This window comes from Sinohyriopsis cumingii, chromosome 18, assembly GCF_028554795.1.
Source record: "Sinohyriopsis cumingii isolate HCF-2022 chromosome 18, ASM2855479v2, whole genome shotgun sequence".
In the NCBI taxonomy this organism is placed as follows: domain Eukaryota; kingdom Metazoa; phylum Mollusca; class Bivalvia; order Unionida; family Unionidae; genus Sinohyriopsis; species Sinohyriopsis cumingii.
The window spans coordinates 48218931-48241922 of record NC_142978.1 but is presented as its reverse complement, the minus strand read 5'-3'; the positions used below and the strand labels follow the sequence as shown (position 1 = coordinate 48241922).

General features: G+C 34.1%; 1 protein-coding gene across 1 annotated transcript in view; it reads right to left on the bottom strand.

Moving 5' to 3' along the window:
• Positions 1 to 1720: 1720 nt before the first annotated feature.
• The window catches only part of LOC149776579 (sacsin-like), a 36443-nt gene continuing 15171 nt past the window's right edge, over positions 1721 to 22992 (bottom strand). Inside the window, exons 6-9 of the mRNA XM_089941317.1 lie at positions 10838 to 21846; positions 7792 to 7973; positions 6447 to 6552; positions 1721 to 3123 (exon numbers count right to left, since the gene is read on the bottom strand). Of these exons, the coding sequence (XP_089797443.1) occupies positions 6450 to 6552; positions 7792 to 7973; positions 10838 to 21846 (11294 nt within the window). The 3' untranslated portion in view covers positions 1721 to 3123; positions 6447 to 6449. The remainder of the gene's footprint in view (positions 3124 to 6446; positions 6553 to 7791; positions 7974 to 10837; positions 21847 to 22992) is intronic.

Here is a 22992-nt window from a genome sequence, read left to right as displayed (position 1 = left end):
TTTTACAGCTTTAAAAGTATGTGAGAAAACATTTTTTTCAGACTAATAAGTTAGGAATGTGATATATGCAAGAAATGTTCAGTACCAAAATACAATTACAATGTAGATATTGATAACCTGAACTGCATTTTCAGCTCAAAAAGTACTGGTGTAACAAACTGTGACGAAATATGTACATAATAAAAAATAGTTACAAAGGCTTTTTCTACTTTACAATATTCAAGTATTCTCCACATGCAAACCTGAAATAAGTGTGCTTATAAACTAAGATTTATAAACAAGTGTTACAAGAATGTTATATCCATTACAAAATATAAACAACTGAATGTTACATCAGTGTATAAATTTAGCTGGCAGAAAAGCTGATAAATAACTCCCAAGTATTCTATACACTCATAGTTTGCTCTTAATTTATCATGATGTGAAAAATCAATCAGCTATGAGTCAGTTTTAAGTACACTGGATCTTAATATTAATTTATAATGATAGCAAGTACCAAATTATTTCAGTATACAGTCAAACCTGTGTATACCAAGCATTTTGGAAGTTTTCTTAAAGTGATATGTGGCAATGTGTCTTAGTCTACATATATATATGTATTATTAATCGAAAGTTACCTATAATTAGTACCAAGTGGCAAGACTATGCAAGTGGTCACTATAGCAACTTTGGATGTACATGAAATATCATCAATGAGCACTAAAATAAGAGCTGAAATGAGATCATGTGTACAGAAAAACACAAAAATGTACTGTATTTACAACAAAGCTAGATACTCTTAGATTTTTCAAACATTTTCTACCTACACTTTTTGAGCAATCATTAAACCTTATTGTATTTAAGTCATGTGACATGACATTTAGTGAATTTGTGTTTGCCTTAATACACCCTGTCTCACCTTATTGTTTTTAGCATGCAAAACATTTTCTGCAAGTGACAATTATAGCCATAGCCAGCAACATTTAATGCTTGCAAACTGTATCAGGCACATGTCCCCATTATAAAAGAATGTCACATGACCCCATTTTAAAAGACTGTGTCACATGTCCCCATTTTAAATGACTGTGTCACATGTCCTCATTTTAAAAGAGTGTCACATGTCCCCATTTTAAAAGAATGTGTCACGATAGGGCAATGAACTGCATCATATTACCTGAGCATGGCTTCTCTCAACAAATCTAGTATGAATGACAATTACTTGCAATGTCTAGAACCATGGCAAACATGACAACCTGCAGAAATATTCTACTTTTAAAACAAACCAAACTCTCTTTCCCTACAGAAAGATACGTCTATAAGTGTGATCAGAAGCACTGAATGTAAAATATGCCAGAGATTTGATTTCAGCAACATTTTCACCATGTCATTAAAATGTAAAAATGTTATGAGTTAATATGCAACGAGTAATGATTTTATCAGCATGAATATTTCTGACTATACTACATTGATATTTACAAGTTTTCTGAAATATATATAAATACCATTACAAGATATCTGAAATATATATGAATACTATTACAAGATATCTGAAATATATATGAATACTATCACAAGATATCTGAAATACATGCAAAAACTATTACAAGATATCTGAAATACATATGAATACTATTACAAGATGTCTGAAATACATGTAAATACTATTACAAGATATCCAAAATACATGTAAATATTATTATAAGATATTTGAAATACATGTAAATACTATTATACGGTGAACTTCCCTGTCAATTGATAAAGCTAGTGTTTAGGTTAGACAAAATGCTTTCAGAAAAATTGGTTATGAATGTAATGTCTGCAATAAATTTCAACACAAAAGTACAATGTACATATTGATAATCTGAATACATTTACATACATCTGTATGTACACCTTTGTGTTGAAATAAACATACTGACATATTAAAATGATTCACATGGAATTTATCTAATAAACAAAATTTTTAAGCATCATTAAACTGCATACTTGAAACAGACATTTATAAAAGCCAAACGTTTGCAGTAATTTAGCCTAGAAATATGAACAGCTTTATGAAATGTAAGGTAACAGTAATATATACAGAAACATTAAATGAAACTGTACAGTACATCAGATTTCATTGCACATTAAATAGCAATAAAATAAAGTTTGACTGTACACTGGAAAGCAATAACATCAGGTTTGACTGTACAATGAATAACAATAAAATCTGATTGACTGTACATTGAATGATAATTGCAAAGCCTAACAATGTCACTCAAAATATCAGGATGTGAACAGTACAACCCCAAGTAAATAGTTATTTACAAGGAAGCAAAACACTCCAAAGTTTATTGACCACTTTCCATGTATGCTTTGAGAAAAGAATAACATATATATATGAAGTTTACACAATGTTTAGAAATGTACTGATTGTGTTCAGGAGTGGAAAAAATAGGATATGTCTTCTTCCCATTGCAAGAAAGAAAAAAAGAAGAGTTTTGATTATTTTTTTTATTGTAATCATTAGAAACCAAAATTAATTGAAAGGAGTCAATAAGCTGTAAAAATAGCATGTTCATAACATAATCCTGAATATCTGAAAGACTGAGGCCAATACAGACATAATTAACATTTTACTAACATTGTCACTGCTCAACAACGTAGGTGTAAACAGATTGTTAACTGTGGCAAGTACACAGTCAAATATAATGAGATAACTATTTTCCAATAGCCAATCTGCCAATAGCAATTTGAAGTTATCTCTTATAATTACATCCATGTAAGGGTATGTTTAAGTGATTATATTTGCAATCCAAAATGATACATTTGTGATGAAATGGATACAAAGTAGTGACTCTTGAATATTTTCTATACAGAGATTGCAAAAACATATTATCACAAAAAAGAAAGACTGAAATTGTATAATAAAATGAGACCAGAATGTTTATAGAACAAGACAAAATATCTACAATTGTATAACTTGTATACATATAGTATGTAAATCTGAAGCACATGAAAAGCCACAAATATACAGCAAATATACACCAGAAAATTGTCAATGGTATCACCTTGACTTTTACTGAATGGAATGCATGGTTGTTCACATTTTCTTCCAGGTAAGAAAATTGCAACACTTTAAACACCACTAGGCCCAGAGAAATCCTGAAATAAACAAGATGAAAATTACTCATTTTTAAACAATCATAAGGAAGTTTGTCATAATTTCCTTATGTTAGGAAGAGCTGAGGGACATAGAATAAAAAACATTTCATGAATATTTGGTGAGATCTTTGACTTTTTGACAAATAAAGGTCCAGCGGTAATGTGGCAGCCCATAAACAATGGGGACCATACACACACTCTATCACAGAACACACAAAAGATCATCATCTGCATTAAGATGGATGGATCTTGCAAACTGCTGAAATCAGAAGACCATCCTCAAGGAAAGTATTTAGACACTCTCCATCTCTTCAATTTTGTTTGCTTTTATACCAAAATATGTAAGAGGGGCAGGAATATTTTGTAAAAGGCTAAAAAAGGACTCTTGGAAATACCAAACACATGCACACAAACAAACACAATGATGACTTCTCTGGTGGCCTAGTGGTTAGAGCATCCACCTTGGATGCAGGAGGTAGCGGGTTCGAACCCAGGCCGAGTCATACCAAAGACTTTTAAAACTTGTAGTAACAGCTGCCTCACTAGGCACTCAGCATTAAGAGGTCAGTGTTAGGGTTGGTCAGCCTGGTGTCAGGATAATGTGACTAGGTGAGACATCATGCTACATGTCTGTGGCATGATGCCCCAGTCCTAGACATCACATGACTATAAACTGCCACACTGCCACACTGATATGACTGAAAAAATTGTTAAAACTATGTTAAAAATCCAAAGCACACATACACACAATCACACATCAAGTAGTACGGTATTTAAATTGGCATACGAGTATAGTTATTTATGCATTTGTGTGCTTTTTTCTTGAACAATTGAAATGAGTTTCTAGTATACACACACACACACACACATAAGACCAAACAAAAATGAAAAACCACAAAAATTCTTTGAAAATCAAAAATTTCTTCTAAAGCTGCCATATCAATTACACACATCGGTGTATCATTAGGTTCTCAAATATACTATTAATTTAGCCTATTTCTATGTACTGAAAGTAAGAATGTTTGTTTTTCTTTTAAAACTTTTTTCATGATTTATTAATGTTACTGGTTTTTAAAACTCATATAATTGAAGTATGTGGCTTGATTCTATAAATAATATGTACTACATTTGAAGATTTATCATTTAATTATTGGTTGTTGTTGTTGTGGGGTTTAACGCCATTTTTCAGCACATGATAGGCTATACATGGCGGCCAGTATTAATGGTGGAGGAAGAACCCAGAAAAGCCCCGGAAAGAACCACCGACCCACGAGAAGCTACTGGCAAGCTTTCTCACATACCCACATTGGCTGAATCCGAGACTCAATCCCATGCAGACAGAGGTGAGATGGCAGTGATCCATAATGGAGAGCACTTTAGAACACTCGGCCATCAGGGCCCCTTAGTTATTTGTAAAATCAGGATATACAGATCATTAAATAATATATTTGGAGGCTGAAATGTCAGAAAGAATTTGCAATGATCTGAAAATGAAGGCCTCAAAGCTAAGAGAAACTAGGACCATCTATTACGATGTCAGAATCACAATAAGGATGAAATGAAAACTGCACAATGCAAAAATTATTGTGAATGTTTTGTATGAAATATTGACACAGTAAACTTATGAGCTGAGAGAACTACATTGGTACCTACTCAGTTTTAAAGAAAAAAAGAATATTTATTTCTTAATCCCCAAAAACAATGGTAAAGTGGTGCACTCTTAGTGTGTGTCATTCTATACTTAAAGGGGCTAATCATTGGGTATTCTCTCCCTTGAAGAGTGAGAGTATTCTAGAAACTTATCATATCAGAACAAAATGAAGAATAATGTTGTGCCAATCATGATGGTCTCTCACTAATAGTATTGTATATTTTTTTGCAACTTTCTGAAATTTTGTAATTTCTTGTATCTACTTTCATGACTTTTAAATATTTATCTATTTTAAGCTAATTCCCTGTTCTCACAATAGAGTCATTGCAACTTCTAGTTGTACAGTTCTAAATGAGTTAACCTTAACATTAGGATATACCACAGTTGTACAGCTTTGTTTGGGTGATTATTGGTGATGTTTTCTTATTAATCTGAGTGTGCTCAATGAAGGAGTCAATTATCTCTTCACATATCATGATTTTACTTGACTAAATTGTGTTGTCACGGGACAAGACTATTTCTTTTTCTGTATGATACTTAGTCTTTTCTATATGTGATCACTGAATGTTCATATTTCTCTTCACATATCACACTTTACAGTCACAAACAAGTAATAAAATCATCTCCTGTCCAAGATTATCAATCGTACAAATAAAGAAAATCCTTTCAATTATCCCCACCCCCTTTATTCACATACTTATATTAAGGAAAAATTACCCACACAGATATAGAAATTTAGTGATATTTTCCCCTTCACATTAGTGACTGCACTTAAAAATACAAAAACTTACCAAACAAGAAAAATACACAAATATCACATACAAAATAAAAGTTTTCATCTCCCCACCATGAAGAATTGGCCTGAATCAAGACAGTTGTTGATAATCTGATTTATCAATATAAATTTTATTTTCATTTTGCATTTTATCCAGTTTATTGCAATCAGGTTATAAAGAATAAAGGTGCCGGTATTGTCGGGTGCTGATGTATCAGAAGGTGTCAGAAAAATGAAGTACCATATGGTCTAAACCTTTACACACATACACACACTCAGACATATATAAATATATCCATGCTTGTTGCATTGGAGAAAAGTTTAACTTATTTTATTAACCAAGTAAAATGTATTGCCTTCCAAGTATGTAATTACTTGGAATTGCATTTTGGGACTGAATTATGGACTTGAAGTTGTGTATTGTTTGGACTTCTTACAGTTTACCCACTACAACCTAACTCTTCTCTGTTTAATAGACAGGTTCACATTATAGTTTACAAACCAGCATCAGAATTGACTTAGGATTATTCTCTATTAAATTTGAAATAAGATGCTGAGATTATGTTATTATGACTGTACACTTTTAGTCCATGAACAATTACATCCTATACATGAATAAAAGATGTCATTATAAAAACTTTAATGATCTCAGGTGACCACACAAAGTCTTGTCTGCACTAGAATTATACTAAAAGGATGATTGTAATGAAGTTCTAAACCCAAGTCAATACAGAACATAATAAGTTTAGAATATGTAAAATATACTACCAAAAACTCTCTTCTGTGATATTATAGTTGAGGGGTGTGGGGCTGATATTAACCATGAAAGATTACAAAAATTACATTATGAGATTAAGTGAAATGAAAACATTTTTAAAAGTCTTAAAGAAATATTACCTTTTAATTCATATATTGATCATTCACCAAATCAAGAACCTTCCTGGCTAAGCGCAGCATCTCTGCAGCATGTTCTTCTGTGTACAATTCTGATGGGATTCTTCGACTATTGTAAAGAAAGATTGAAAGTTACAAAACTTGTGATTAAATATTTTGAAACATTAGACAGTTTTAAAGTTTTAAAAGACAGAAATGTGCAAGCAAGTCTGTCATATGGGGTACCTGAGATGCCAAGCCTGGTGGGGGCACCATTTTACTGAGTGGGGATGCCAAAAGTGACCCTCACTCAGGACACCATTTCATCCAGCACAAAAAATGTGATGGTCTTGTTTGCAAAGGCACACTGACTGAGACAGAGAGAAATGTAGATGGGACTTTCTGCCATGCATAATCATAATGGGAAGCCTCTGAAATCATGTAAAATTCAACTGCAAGTTTCCATAAAATTACCTATTACATTCAAACCTGTGCATAACAAACACACAGATGACCACCTAAAAGTTTCATTTATGAGCAGGTCATCCTAATATTGAGGAAAACATAAATATATGCATAAATGGGACCAATGAACATGGTCTTTACATACAGATGGTCCTTAAAGACAGTGGAATGCTTAAGCAGGTTTGGATGTACTATTTTATTTCATTTAATGTTACATGTACAGTAAAACCTGTCTTGAAAGACTACTATGTTAGGCCACCTGCCTTGAGACCACATTCTTAGTGCACAAATTTATTGATTATATAGGATTGTGACCTATTATAAGAGACCACCTGTCTTGAGAGGCCATACTTTTTTGGCAAAAGAGGTGGTCTTTCAAGACAGGTTCTACTGTACATGCATTGTAATGAAGACATCTCCAAAGGTAAACATTTAAATAAAGCAAGCAGTCAGTCATGTAAGAGACTTTTAAATGTTTCATAAATTTGAACTTGTGTCTGTTGGAATAAAATATTTGTTTAGTTCAAGCATTTTCAATTTACCATTTCATATTAAATATATATGACTTTAAACTTAATTATGACATCACAATTTTTCAAGGTAGAACAAAGAGTCACATACATAAGTTCACTGATTATAAAATAACAGCAAATAAAACAGAGAACTCTTTATTGTAAAGAATTTATGAAACTCTTAAGCTTTATCATTGAAATTTTTGAAGTAATCCTTTCCCCTTAAAGTTAAATTAGATCTCATTTTACAATACTGATTAGTTACAATTTTCAAAATAAAATTTCATTTCGAGTAAAGCCTAAGATACAGTTGTCTTTTAGTAGTGTCATTTGATTGCAAAATTTTAAAAAGAGTCTTTTTTTAATTAATGATCACATTTTCACCTACTTACTTTAAAATGGAGTCGGGATACCTCATCCGTGTATGCTCCCCAACATAGTTCTGTATCTCCTGAGCAAGTTCCCTGAGATTATTACTCAATCCTGCAGCAATTTGGGTAAGTTGATGACTATGCCTTGGCACTCTGTTACCATCTACAGCAAATCCTCCTGCTTTAAGAGCCTTCTCTGTTGCCTACAGGTATGAAAACATAAGAAATACTTGTGGTATATATTTAACTCATGATTTTTAGTAGTAAGCTTTATGTGATAAATAAATGTATATGAAAACTCTCTCTCTCTCTCTCTCTCTCTCTCTCTCTATATATATATATATATATATATATAAGAAACTTGTTGTTTTGATACTAAGGAAATACCTAGTGTGAACCCTGTAACACATATGAATGTGAACCCTACATATTACAAACTTGGAAGGATAAAACAGTGGATAATAATATACATTTCCTGCACTTCAGATTAACATATCATCTGTAGCAGGTTATCATTTGCTAGCATAATATTTCATCATAAGAAATGTGTTTCAAATATTAACTTATGTCCTATAACATGCTAAATTCTGCAAAAATAATATATTCCCATAAAAAATTCGGCTTTTGACTTTGACAAGTTATATTTAAGCAATTCCAGATATGATGTTTAATTTAGCAGAAACAACCTGTAGTAATTCCTTCATATACCTGTGAAAACAAATACAATTTTAGCATAAATATAATTACTCTCAACAACACCAAACTATATAGTACAGACAAGAATGACATATACATGTACCTTCGAATGAAGAAACAATCAAGAAGGACAACTCATGCAATCAGTTTATGTCATCTAGCTGATATGGCTCTCATCACCATTAAAAAATATTTCAACAGTGTTCAATACACAAAAAGCTGCTGGATGGAATTAGAAATAAAAATTGTCACTACCTAAAACTGAGTACTGCAGGTTAACAACAGAACTTCCAAACATCACTCTAATTTTGCATAGTAACGAATTATTTGATTACTAATGGAGTGACCATGACCTGATTGTAAGCAGTTGGTCTCATTTTACATATTGTGGGCAGCATGTAGGAAATGTTCCCGGAATATATACTAAATTAAGGGATAAATATATTGTATATATGTATCTCAGCAACATTATACTGTCTTAGGATTACTAAAGCTCTGAACTTGCCTTTCATTAAGTTCAAGTCAAGTGTCATATTTTGGATGCATTAATTTTCTTATATCATGAATGTAGGTGAGGCTTGTATCAAAATTCCATTATTAGTCTAGTGGAGTTGCATGAACAGTCCCTCATAATGTACACAAATATGGATATTTTTTTTATTCAAGACATGTATGACTGCGAATAATTCCGCTTTTATATGATGTCATATCATCTCATTTATGAATCACCATATTGTCTGCATTTTGTGAATTTGGAGTAAGATTAGTAAGAATGTGCAAATAACAATAGTAAATTGTTAGCTGGTTTATAATGCAAAAATATTTTCATCTTTTAAGATGAACACTAATTATCTGTCCAAACAATTGAAAGAAGAAAACAATTTTATCTTTGGAATGATTGTATATAAAATCTTGGCATGTTAAATTGTTATGAAATAATAGGAAAAATGCAGTGTTACATTTCTCTTGAGGTCCCATGATTAAATGTAAAACGTTGTCTCCTTTCGATGGACCTGAAGTGGTCAACATGTAACCTACTGTTATGTTGACATGTGCCAATATTTTTAATTTGCCATTAACTGTAATTCAACTTATCAAAATTTTCATGAAATGGAAAAGGACTCATGCAGGAAATTTGCTACTTTTGTTGGACCAATATTTATAAACATGGTCACTGTACAAGTCTGAACTGATACACTACTCATTCTCAATATAAAGTTTTACATTAGATTCGTGTCTAATATATTTAATAAATTTTATAAATTGTAAATAATTGTATCTAATCTTCCTTTAATAAATTTTATAAATTTACTATAGATTTATTTATGTGATCCCAATCAGAACACTAAACTGCCAAAAAATATTTCCACTCCTAAACTAAAGAACATGGTTACAGTATATATATATATATATATATATATATATATATATATATATATATATAACAGACATCAAGGAATTAAGTTTTGTACTGTTCAGAGACAAACTTAGGCTCAGTGACTATTCTGAAGAATGTTCAACTAAAATTCTGCGACACAAACCAAGATATGATAGATGTATTTGTGATTCATGTTACTGATGACAACAAAAATATTTATATAAATTTTCTTCTGGATTTAATGAGCCAGGCAAATTTTAGCATCCCATATATAAGCCTCATTTACATTTGTAGTCATTAGTTACCCAAGTAATCAGACTACCCCGATTCAATTCTACACATAATTCAAAATGGAGTAACCATATGTATGAACGTAATCAACTGCTGCATCAAATGAAAGTCAACAGTTTCGACTCAAGAATGACAGTTGCAACTGTTATACAAATTGTAGAAAAGTAAAATGTGCTGTTGTTTGTTCTCTGAATTATAACTATATCTCTTGTCAGTGCCATATCTTTATATCCATAATCTTCTGAAAAAAGACAAACATTTCTTCCTTATCCCTACAGGATAGAATTTGTATTAATAAAACTTTAATGTGTTTGCTTTGTTAACTATTTTCATACATATAAAAAAAGAAGTAATTATAGCATGTGAAAATTCAACAAGATTGTACCCACCCTCCACCCCCCCAAAGAGAGACACTAATGTTACTGGTCCATACTGTAAATAGTAATATCATTTTGTGATTGTATTATGTAAAGAAAATTTTATGTAGTCAATATTAAGTCACACCTGTGATGAAAAAAACAAACAAAAAATTCAATGGGTGAAAATTTTGAGACTTGATTGTTATAGGGTTTTTGATGTCCTTCATGATACATGTAATACATTTTTATTTGTATGTCCTGGTTGTAAAACATATCTTTGTCTAATCTTCCTTTTCTTACTACATGCAAGCTGGTATATGTGAAGACAAGTGGTTATATTTACCTGGTGGCAAGTGTAACAGATCCAGTTAAATGCTGCAACAGACTTGGCTGAGGGAAGGAAGGCCTCTGCTGCTAAAAAATCTCTCTTTGCTTGTTCCATCCATCGCTTTGCTTCACCGGGTAAGGGCACAGAAAAGGAAGCTGCTCCTCCATGGAAAGAATATGAACTTCCCTGATGGCTGCCATGTGTTTGAGCAAAATATTCATAGTATTGGTCATATTCTCTGCTGTACTGACTTCCTCTTTGTCTCATTCGATTGCTCATTGTTTCATATCGTGTGCCTGTAAAAGTTTCCCTCTCAGTGAATCCAGAATTATAGCCATTATAACTGTCAAGTGATTGTCCTCTTTCAAGCTTGAGTATTGTAGCATTGATATAATTAAAAACATTCTGACAGTAATCCTCTTGACCTTTGTTTTTGTCTGGATGCCATTTCAGCCACAGTCGTTTTATGACCGATCGTCTTTCTCTCTCAGGGAGTGTCCAAGCATCACGTAAAATTGAATGAATGTTTCTGCAAGTTTCATCCAATGGAAAAGATCCAACAGACACTGCATCAGCAGGTATTACATCTCGAATTTTATTTTCCTTTCTCCTCTTGAACTTGTAAAGCTGGAAACCATAGACAACACTATTTCCTTGTTCCCCAATATCAATGAGATACCTTGACTTTATTACTGACAAGTTAGCTTCCTTCAACCCTACTGGCTCAATGATGTGAACATATATGAACACGGGATCATTTATCTGCAGATGCTGTTCATCATCCATCTCAACATCTGGATCCTCTACTTCAAGAGCAAGATATTGATACTCATGTTCCTGGAAAAAGGAAAATCCCTGTTCCAAAAATGGATGGAACTCTTTGGGAACATATGTGCCTGGAACTGGAAAAACTGATTTATGTGAAAGCTGCGTTAAGTTATACTGGTCAATTTTCCTTTCATCCAACTTGACTTGTATCTGTTGAGGTGAACTGAAGCATCGAAGAATTGCATATATTAATTTGAATGTAGTCCCATCATGTAGAATTCCTCCTGTACAGGCATGAATAAAATCCAAAATATCTCCATCATCTTCTAGTAGATCATCTATACTGTTTTCGGGTTGTCCAGTATTTTGAAAATAAATGGTGTATTGTGCATTATTTTCAATTTCAACCTTGGCCATGAAGCATTTTTTCTTTGCCTTTGACACTTCTATTCGCCTGCCTTTGAATTTTAGATATGTATTTAATCCCGTTACTTCTTTAATTTGTACATTCTGCAGATCATAAATCAACTTTTTTTCCATCTGTTCGGAGAACTTGTCTTTGATCGCATGTTTAGCTAATCTCAAAACACCATGGATAAAGTCTGAAGATTTGAGAAACATTCCAATTTTTCTTGCTTTTGAACTCTGTATTTCATTCATTTCTGATGTGTCAATCTCTTCTTCTACCACTTCTGTCAATAAAGATGGACGAAGTCTTTTTGGAAGACATAAAATGGTTTGTTTTACATCTTTCACATCTATTCCAAGATTTTCAAATCCCATAAAATAGTCAATGTCACTTTCTCTTGACAACCTGTTCTCAAAATAACTGTTGTCAGAAACAATCAATAATTTTGCATTGCAAAGCTTGTGCCCTCTGTTTGGAAAATAGAGAATGTCAATGTCCAATTCTACCTCTGTACCTTTGGTGCATGGCAGTCTTTTAATCATGTTTGACATTGCTTGACGAATGCAATCAAACTCTTTTGCATAAAGGGTTTCATCTCTGACCTCATTTTTTATCATAGTAAGTATCCTTGCATAGTGTATAATTTGTACCTCTCTTGATGCTCCAAGAAATACAAATAAATCATTGAATTGTCCATAGAAACTGGGCGCTTTGTACAAGTATGGCTCAATTGTATCTGCTTCTGTTACATCTATAATCACTTGCATAGATTTAACAAGTATCTTCTTCTCATCAATGAAAATAATTGGTGTGTTCTGTAGCTTTTGACACATTTTTGGATCTTCGTCCTTGTTTTCAGAGAGAAAAGCATAAATCTTTTGCATTATAATTTTAAAGTGTGAGGCTTCTAAACTGAGCTGTCTATAATCAGTAGATTTTGCACTTTGAGCATCACAGATATTTTGAGAGTGTTGAATCACTTTCTCCACTGGTGGCACTGCATAAACACCAAGTTCCTTTGCTACTTCATGAATATGATGACCAGAACAGGGTAAAAATTTGATTGGTATTAGATCCAAAGTGCTCCAACATACAACTTCAAACTCTGATGAAACTGAACCCGAGAAGCATATTAGCCTATTGCAGTCATTAGGCTGTTTGAAAATTTCTATCTTCTCTGGAGACATCCTATGTGGTGGTATAAATCTAATTTGGGAAAGTTTCTTCAAGGTTTCTCTGCTCCAGTTTCTTTTAGCTTTCCAAAAGTATTTCAAAAGGCATTCTGCTTTGCTGACTGTATCTCTCACAGTTATTTCTTCCTCATGTGCAATTTCTCTGGCAAAATTTAAAAGATGTCCATCTGACAACTCTGTAATCAACCCCAGTAATACAAAAAATTCTCTCCAGTCTTGCATCATGTAATTTTTGGGAGGAAATTCAGCCTCCTCACACAGGACAAGGAAGACCTTATTGAAGGGGTCATAAAGGTCTTTGGCTCGTTTATATCTTCCATCTATACACCTAAATAAGGGTACTTCCTTCAAGAACCTAAGGAGAATAATCTGCTTATTGTTGAATCTTTCTTCACTGTCGTATGAACCATGCAAGTGAAATAAATTGTCCCTTATAAATTCTAAGTGCCTCATATGACTAATCTCTGGCAATTTCAAGAATGAAGTTGCAATCTTATTGCAATAAATGTCTATTGTCTCTTCATATGTGAATCCAAGAAATGCATGCAACTTCTGTAAATTATCATTCTGAATCAACAAAATGTGATTTGTAGCTGTTACCCACTCTGCAATGCCATCCTGTGGCATTTCAACTGGCAGAACAAGAACACTGTCTGTTTGAGAAAAGCTTAAATGTTTACCATCATAAGTCACATGTATTGGAAGGGACCTTATGGTATTCTGAAGCCAGGTACTTTCCGATTCTTTTCTGAGTATCTTCAGTTTTTCAGACAGATAAATGAGGAGGGCATTACATTCATCAGATGAAAGGTTGCATTTCTTCATTTCATCTATATGGCACTCCAAGCACATGAGGAAATGAAGAGGTTTTTCTACAGTGGATACTAATTTTTTCATTGCAGAAGACACATCATTATATTTTGGGAAGATGCCTGTGTCTATACATGGAAACTGGATTTTCTCAATCGCTCTTTCAAAATCAGTATGAACAGAGTGATAATAATTCAACACCAAAATACGTTTACTGATAGGCATCAAGAATCGTTTTATTTTGTTGTTATTTTCAGTCTTGTTTTTTCTGCATGGCAGAAGACTCCAGTTATCAAACACTTTAACATTTTCTTCAAAGCATGCTTGGTCAACTTTACCACTTTTTTCCTTGACCATTGAATTTTCATGCAGCATTGTCCAAAACATTTCCATCCACACTGCATTTGGAACTTCTGTCGACTGCAAACTCCATTCTATCTCTTCTCCTGAAGTAAATTTATGAGGATCAATTGAATTTGGCAAGCAGTCTGAGAAGTCTTGAATATGCAGATCTTTAAATAACCCACTTTTTCGAAAGCTGACAGTGTCAAATGTATTCACAAGATCTTTGTGAACAAACAAATCTCTTGATCCTTGTAGCAGTTCACAATATTTTGACAAAAACACCGGGTTCTCATGGTCAAAGCATCTAAGAAATTCATCGTTTGTGACAAGCAATGGTAGGCCTTGTAGATTTTTATATAGTTCCTGATCAGCATTTAGATAATTTATCAAGTCATAGACATTCCTTGTGCTCTTCATATTAGTTCTTGATATGTAAAGATTAAATTCAATTTTACAACTGTCTTCATGGCTCTCTCGATATGACAGGAGAAATGAAAGAACTTTGCTTGGGCATATTTCATTTAATTGAAGTATAGCTGATGATAGTGCAGCTTGAACATCACGTGGAGATTTGATTATTTTCATGCCCATGGCCTGCAATGGTGCAATCAAATTCTTGTCTTCTTTGGATAAATTATCAAAGAATGATGGAAAATGGTCTGAAGATCTTTTCAAGGGAAACCATTTCAATTCTACATGATGCTCTTCTTGCTCCTTAATCGAAGGAAATATATCGATCTCCCGATCTGATATGAATTGATACACGTATTTCAGAAGAGATTTCCAATAATCATCACTGATGTTTTTCAGAGTTGGAAAATATGAGTTGAAAAGATCCAGCTTTGCCATAGTAAGACTCTGTTCATCACAAACTTCTTTGAAGATGTGGGTTTTCATGAAGGATAAGCATGAGACATAGGCATGCGATACAGTATCCCCAAGTAAAGCGTGATTCCAGTCATAGCTATAGCCTTTGTCTGCTTTCCACAATGACCGTCTTGACTCATGGTCAAGCATGAAATGACCATTTACATGAACTGGAAGTCCAGTTTTTAGTGGCAGGGGCAAGAAACAAAACGCACGCCCATTCTTCTTTAATAAATTCTCTTGTAAAAGTCCAAAAATAGTTTCAGGGGTTCGTTTTTTCCATGCTTCAAGTGTAAGACTTTCATCACTAGGTAAAGAAGCTGCAATTCCAGCTAGTGGTAGATGTCCAATAAAATGTCCCTTCGTTGCATTTGATATGCTACTAGGTATTTTAGAAACATCATCAAACCCAATTCTTTGCACAACATAAAATATCTTCATAGTTTTATCACTATCTTTGACCATCATGGTATATCCAACTTCCTGTGGGGGAATCTGAAGGAAACTCAAATTTTCATTAGTTTGATTTTTTACATATTCTTCCACATACTGAAAAAATTCATCTCTCCTTCGTTTATCATTCTCAGATATTATCACTTCTACAGCATATTCTTCCTTCAATGTACCAGATGTGATATCTGATATCTTTATTTTCGACACATGCCTAAGAAACAATAAGGATTCACAGATCTCTGTTTTACTCTCATTGAGGATTTCATTCAGTCTATTCACTGATATTTCTTCCTTACTGACAAGGGAAACTTCTGACATTTCTTTGTTTCGAAGAGGAAATCGAAACATTGTTCCACAATTGGATTTAAAAAAAGTATCATCTCTTTCATGATACCCCCTAAGCATATCTGTATCATACCGTCGCAGTGCTTGCATGTTGCATTTTATACCAGGGTTATCCTCATTTGCCATGGGGACAAATTTACACATTGGGTCAAATATGCAGAGTGTTTCTCCATTCTTAAGATCAGGTCCCTTTGTAAGAAATGAAGGAACATCAGTCAGATGGTATACAGCATTAAACCCAACACCATATTTACCTGTTTTTGATGGGTCACTGGATTTGCTTCCCATTCCTAAACTCTGGATACCTTGCAGATCTTTTTCTGTGAATGGTTTGTCATTGTACACACAAAGTGCAGGACCCTGAAGAGGTCTGCAATCATCCGAAAGGATTTTATCACACTCATGTGTTCTTAAGTCCTTTATGAAATGAATCTCATTTGCTCCAGCATCATCTGCATTCTGCACCAATTCCTTTAAAATACTCTCATCACATGGATAGGAACCAAGCAAACTTCTTATTCGTGTAACTAGTTTTTCTTTCTGTCCCCAAGGTATTCCAACTAAATTTTCTTCTAAATGTTTCAAACGTTTTGTTTTGATTCCAAGACTCGCTGCAAGTTCATTGGATATCTTGCCATGTACAAGTTTCATCTTTGAACTAGTACTGACGTCTTTATCGTCCATACAGAGGTCTTGTGTACGTTGTAGGATACATTCTGTATCTGGTGCATATATTTCGAGTGCCATTTCATTGCATTGCCTATCAGCTTGTTTCAAAGAATGTTCCAAAGCAAGGAGCAAATTACAGACTAGATCAGTATCCTTCTCTGACAGTGGCTCATTATTCTGTACTTGCTTCTTTTTGGTCAGAATTTGTGCAATTTCACCTGGAGAAAAAAACTCTTTTATTCCAATGGCTTTGAAAAATGCTTCATATTTTCTCCATTCTGAATATGAGAGCTGGAACAATTCAGGAGAACAATTGTAGTTGAGATCACGGGCAACTTGTGCAGGCACAACCATCAGGTTATCTATCATAATAATTTGTTGATATTTAAATGACTCAAGATAATTTAGAAGTTCAGCAGTTTCCACATTTTTAGAACTCTTCAAGCATTCATTAAAATACTTATATATTTCCTCAAGAGTTGGCTTGCAAATCTGTTGCTGTATTTTTTCATCACTGTTATACTCTTCTAATATCCTGAGCAGCTGATTGCCTACAGTTTCATAGGGAATGTCAGTCATATAGAATCCCTTCACACCAAGCATTCTTAGCACTGGTCTTGATATTGATGACAAACATTCTAATCTGGTCTCATCAATAACAAGCTCAGAACAACATACCAGTTTCTCCCTAAAGCCAAAATATAGCATTGTGGGTCTTGCCAGTTGAATAAGACCTTTTTCATGATTTTCTGAACATATGTTAGATGAAACTATGTTTGGTTTGTTTTCTTCAGCTTTCCAACTAAAATGCCAATTGGCTGGTTTTTGTAAAACTGGAAGAAACTCAATTTGCTGAAGAGAATTTAAGGTTGGCTGATCTTGTTCTAATTCATTCCTGACTGAATTATTTGACAAATATTCAACAATCCTTGTACATCTATTCAATGCACAATTGCCACAAACAGAAGTGAGTTGCTGGACTGAATGACATCTTTCCAACAATAAGTTATGCGGCAAGGTACGATGGAGCATTCCCAATTTTCTGAGTAAATCTAGAGTCTTGTCACTTCTGAAATTTTCTTTCCTTAGTGGAAATACCTCATCATTGTCATCATATAGAATACTAAGATCGCTTGAAGGATCAATTAGTTCTGATGGACATTTCAAAGTGCCACGTGGTTCAGTTGGGATGCATTCCACATTTGTAAGGGCCTCAGAAACATTTTCTATTGGTAGCATCAAAGCAAACTGTACCAACGTGTTTCTTTTGGATGCATTTTCACTCCAAAAAGGATCTTTCAAGTTTGGAAGAAATATGTGTACAAAAAATTGTTCCGTAGTAATCAGTCCTTCATTCAATACTTCCTGGGATACACTTTCAATGCACTGCTTGACTTTATCTGGCAGATCAATCACCAAATTTCCAGGTCTTTTGTTGAACTTCAAGAGAACTTCAAAGGCAATGTTCCCTATTTCAATGTCTTTTCGCAGTTCAGGGTCAAGGAATATACATTCATGGAAGCATTTCCAGATTCCATTCCTATGGAATACTTTAGCATTAGTTGAAACTATTCTCTTAAAGAACTCATTCTGAAGAGGTATTGTTGTCATTGAACAATCAAGAGGCCACAAAGTATGATACTCATATTCAAGAGGTACACCGCTGTCCCTTAGTCCCTCAAGAAGATATATGTATGCATTTACTAAGGCATCCTTCATCAGGGCTTGATTCCACTGACTACTTGTGGTACATTTGTCATCTTCAGTTGTTGTCAGCAAATGTCGTCTGTCTGATGTAATAGCAAAACATCCATTTATGTGCACTGGTAAACTGGTTGGAATAGGCAGAGGCAAAAAACAGAACACATGGCCAACATTATAGAAACCAAGAGGCAATTCATGTAGGGGTATTGGCCATAAGTGCTCCCCTTTTTCTTTGTAAGGTACTGCAACACCACAAAGAGGCAGTGCCAAATTTGCATTGACAAATTCATGCTGAAGTGATGTGTCTGTTCCTGTAGCCCAGGAAAGAATCCAGGAACAGTTCAGTTTTGTGCCAGAATGTTCCCTAAGCAGTGGAAAAAGCCATGGTGCATCTTCTATTGCCTCTAAGTTAATCGATATCTTCTGCAAAATCCTCATTGGGTTAAACCGTAAATCTCCAATCTCCTTGAGATTTGCTGCTAATGTGAGTACATTTGTGGTACAAATTGTAGACGAGTCTTGCTGTTCCCAGCATTCTTTGCTCAAAGAAAATAATGATGTCCGCTCTTGAGGATCTGTACAGTCTGATCTCAAATGGAAAATTGTTACTTTCCTGATATTTTGGGTAAACAAAAGCAAGTTTCCTGCAGCTTTGAATGTTAGCTCTAAAAGCTTCACACATTCTTCCTTAGAGTAAACCTTGTTGCTGATTTCACTTCGTTGAGCCTGAGAAAGAGTGCGAAGTGGGAACCTGAAAAGGGTACCATTGAATTGAATCCTGTCTTTGGATGGGGATAAATCACAGCCAAATATGTTTTGAAAAGGTCTGAACTGATTTTCAAAATAAGTCAATATTTTCAAGTTTTCCTTTCTTCTAAGATCTATTCTGATTCCAGGTTTCCCAAGATAAGATATATGTGGATCAAGCATGACAAAATTGCTACCACTAATGAAACTGGGTACATCTGTTACATTGTACACAGAACAAAATCCTAAACCAAACTTTCCTATCTTTTCCAAATCATCTTCTTTTGTTGCTCCATTCAGTTTTAGGATGTTCAGGAAGTCCTTTTCTTGGAACTCTGCATCATTGTAAGCCCAAAGTGCTGGTCCCTGGCATTCTGCAAGGCCTTCATGTAAAAGATTATTCCTAGCATCCTCATTTTCTCTTTCATCATACAGAAAATATACTACATTTGCCTTGGCATCATCAGCATTCTGAACTATCTCTTTTATTACAGAAAAGCCATCTAGGTATCCATCAGTGACAAGGTTATGAAGCCTCCTTGTTAGAGGTTCATTTTGACCCACAACTTCCATTTCAAATTCATCAGTTTTTGAAAGTAGCCTTCGTGTAACAGACATTATACCCAAGTCTTCAGCAATCTTGCCAGATACCTCTTCGTGGATATAATAAATTTCTTCCTCAGAGTCATCATAATTTCTGTCTTGCAATGAACGAGATTCACAGTATGTACATTCAGTTCCTGGTTTTAGCAAAAGCACTGAGGCACCTGCTTTTGTGCAAATAGGAAAAAGGATATTATGTTGCTGTCCTACTAATTGGGTCTTTTCTTGGCTAAGCCTTTTCAGAATACTAATTATTATATCCAGGTCTTTCTTTGATTCCTCTGCTGAATATTGGTTAGAATTATATTTGTCTCTGATCTTATTCTGTATCTCTAGAAGTGTGTCTATGTTCTGTTCTTTTTTGCACCCAAGAGCATAAAAGAAAGAATTCAGGTACAAGAGTTCGCTTGGAATTTTCCACAGATAAGGACTGAGATCTATGTCATTTGGTCTAGAATGAAGAAAAACTTCACTGGAAAGAGAAAATCCATCTCCATTCCAAACAAAAGCTTTGTGTGTGAGACTTTTAAACTTTTCATTAGCAAGTAGTTTGATATTTTCATATGTTGACAACTTGTGATAAATTTCATTGATTAGAGGTAAGAGATCTGCTTTGAGGTGACTTTCATAGACATCATTAATATTTTCAAGCTGCTGCACAATTTTATCTATGGGAGGGTCTTCATTCCATCTGAAGACAGATGCAAGTTTGCTGTCTCTGGATTCAATCAACGGCATCGTTGATCCAACCAATCTCGAAAATTTTGACAGGCGCAAATCAGATGGTTTGCTCAGAGCTTGTTGTGGTTGAAACCAGGACAAGGCACTAGAAAAGCCTTCACATTTTGTATGCATATGGATGATGCACCTCATGTCTTGCAGCTTTTTTCCTAAAGAAATTCCTTGTATTTTTTTATCAAGAAGGGAAGATTTGTCTTCCAACACCTCTAAGAACCATTTTGCTTTCAAATGCATTTGTTCTTCCTTCCCATTTTCACACCATCCATCAAGGACCCTGGCTGTTTCAAATAAATCCTCAGCGGTCACATCAGTATACGTTTTTAGTCCAAGTCTCTTCAGTGTTATGATATCTGACTCTGTGCAGAAATAATGCATCTCGGGAAACTTGTTTTCCTTTTCAAAAAGAGACTGCAATCGATGATCCAATGGATCAAAAAGATCACTTGGCTGAGAGATTTCAAGGGTTAAATTCGATCTTAAGAATTGTACACACTTGGCTGCATTCATGATCTTTATATGGCCCTCAAAATTTCTAATGTTTTGCATGAAGTAATACATGAATGTTTGTCTCTCAGTAAAATTGTAAAGCTCATTCTCCCTGTTTTGCATCATTTGTAAAGTCTCGAGCACTAAATTATTTTGATCTAATTCTCTGGCTCCAAGGATACGTGCAAGACGACATTCATCATAGCCTCCAAGAATGTATGGGTGGGGGAATTTTACTGGAAACTCATCTACTCTGACAATGGTCGAAATCTCTTGAAGCGATACTCTCTTTTGCGACCCACTTTCTGAGAATAATTTGAGGCATTTTACAAAGTTTTTGCTCTTCTCAGTCCAGGCTGTAAAAGCAGCCAAAAGTTTAACAAAATCTTTTCTGTCCTGATAAGCACAGAGATTATTAAAAGTTACAATCGCCTTTTCCCTTTCATATGTGCTGTAAAGCATGTCCATGAGGTTTATCACTCCCTTCTCTGTTGAAAACTGAACATACTGAAAAATCTCTAACCTCTGAAGCCATACAGGAAGAGAGGGAAGAACTTTGATAGATAAGAGCTCCAAACATTTGTACACAGATTCATTCCAGCTTGGCATATTTGGCATTTCTTTCACTATCAAGAAGTCGCTCAGATGGTACAATTCAATCTCCTGAACATGTGACCAAGAAGGAACCAATGGAATATGTTCAAACAAACTTACATTGTAGCCATGAGAGAAAATATTTTCCCATACTTTTTCAATCCAGTCTCCCATCAGAGCTGAAAAAGGACCAACCCTTTGTGGACAGGTTTGACCTAGATGATTTGTTATGGTTTCTTCCAGAAGGGATCTGAATGAAACAGCATCCAAATAGTGCACTTGGAACTGACCTGTAATAGAATCAAAGCAGGGCATGAATTCTTTAATTATAGCTCTATTACATGCTTTTTCAGCATATAATTAAGTGTACTCAGTTTTGATGTAACTGCTAAGGATTTCATCAAGACGTACTCATTACAAATATTTAAATCACACAAAGAATACTCTAAATTCAGGAAATTTTAGGAAACCAAACAAGGGTGACAAACATATTAGATACATAGCTATGAAGAATTAGATGAAGCTTAGGCCCATTTAACAGTGTGTGAGTAAAATACTGTATGTTATTATGTATATTTAACTTGCATTGTTTGTTTGATGGTTTTATTTTATTTCATTACATGCTATTGTAAAGTAACTGCATGTTGGACTTGACCTTGTCCAAAATTGAGTTAATTTCTGCTTGACCCAAATTGATTTTTTTAAAACTTTTATTTATCAACAACTAAAACATAGCAAAATTATTCTCTATGTGTATGGGTTTAAAATCAGTATTATTAGTATTAACAGAAGAAGTAAATATGTTGATCGGGGTCTAAGTTTTGGAATTTCCTGAGTGTAATCCAGGTTATGGCTATTGTTTTGTAAAGATCGGGATCATTCTAGAAGGTTATTTTCATTGGTAATGTTTTTTTGAGAAAATGCTAATTGTGACCTGAGGTCAAGTAGAGAACTATATATAGTGTAACTGAGAGGATTTTATCATTCGTGCTTTAACATCTAGCACTTTCAAATTGTATTATATGTTGTGGCCAGTAATTTTGGGCTGGAATCTATTTTCTTAAAATTACTGAATTCAAGTGATTAATTTCTCTGGAAATACAAAAGTGCTTTGGTAATATTCTTGGATAGAGACATTCACTGGAATTTAAAGTTTATTCAAACCTGGAATTATATTTCTGTGATTCAGCAAAAGACTGTTGGCACCTGAACACACTAGGAGCTATAACAGATGCGTCATCACCTTCATTTTTTGGATTTATTCTAGACTTTTACTGGATTTTATTCAGGACTTTAAATTACTAGGACTTGTGTCTGTAATTCTTTAATTATTTTGGGATTTAATTCGCAATACCAAAAGTTATTTTTTCTCATTTTCACTTTGTATTCTAGGGAAATAAATTATTTGTTAAATTTGACAAAGCATGCTGTCATTC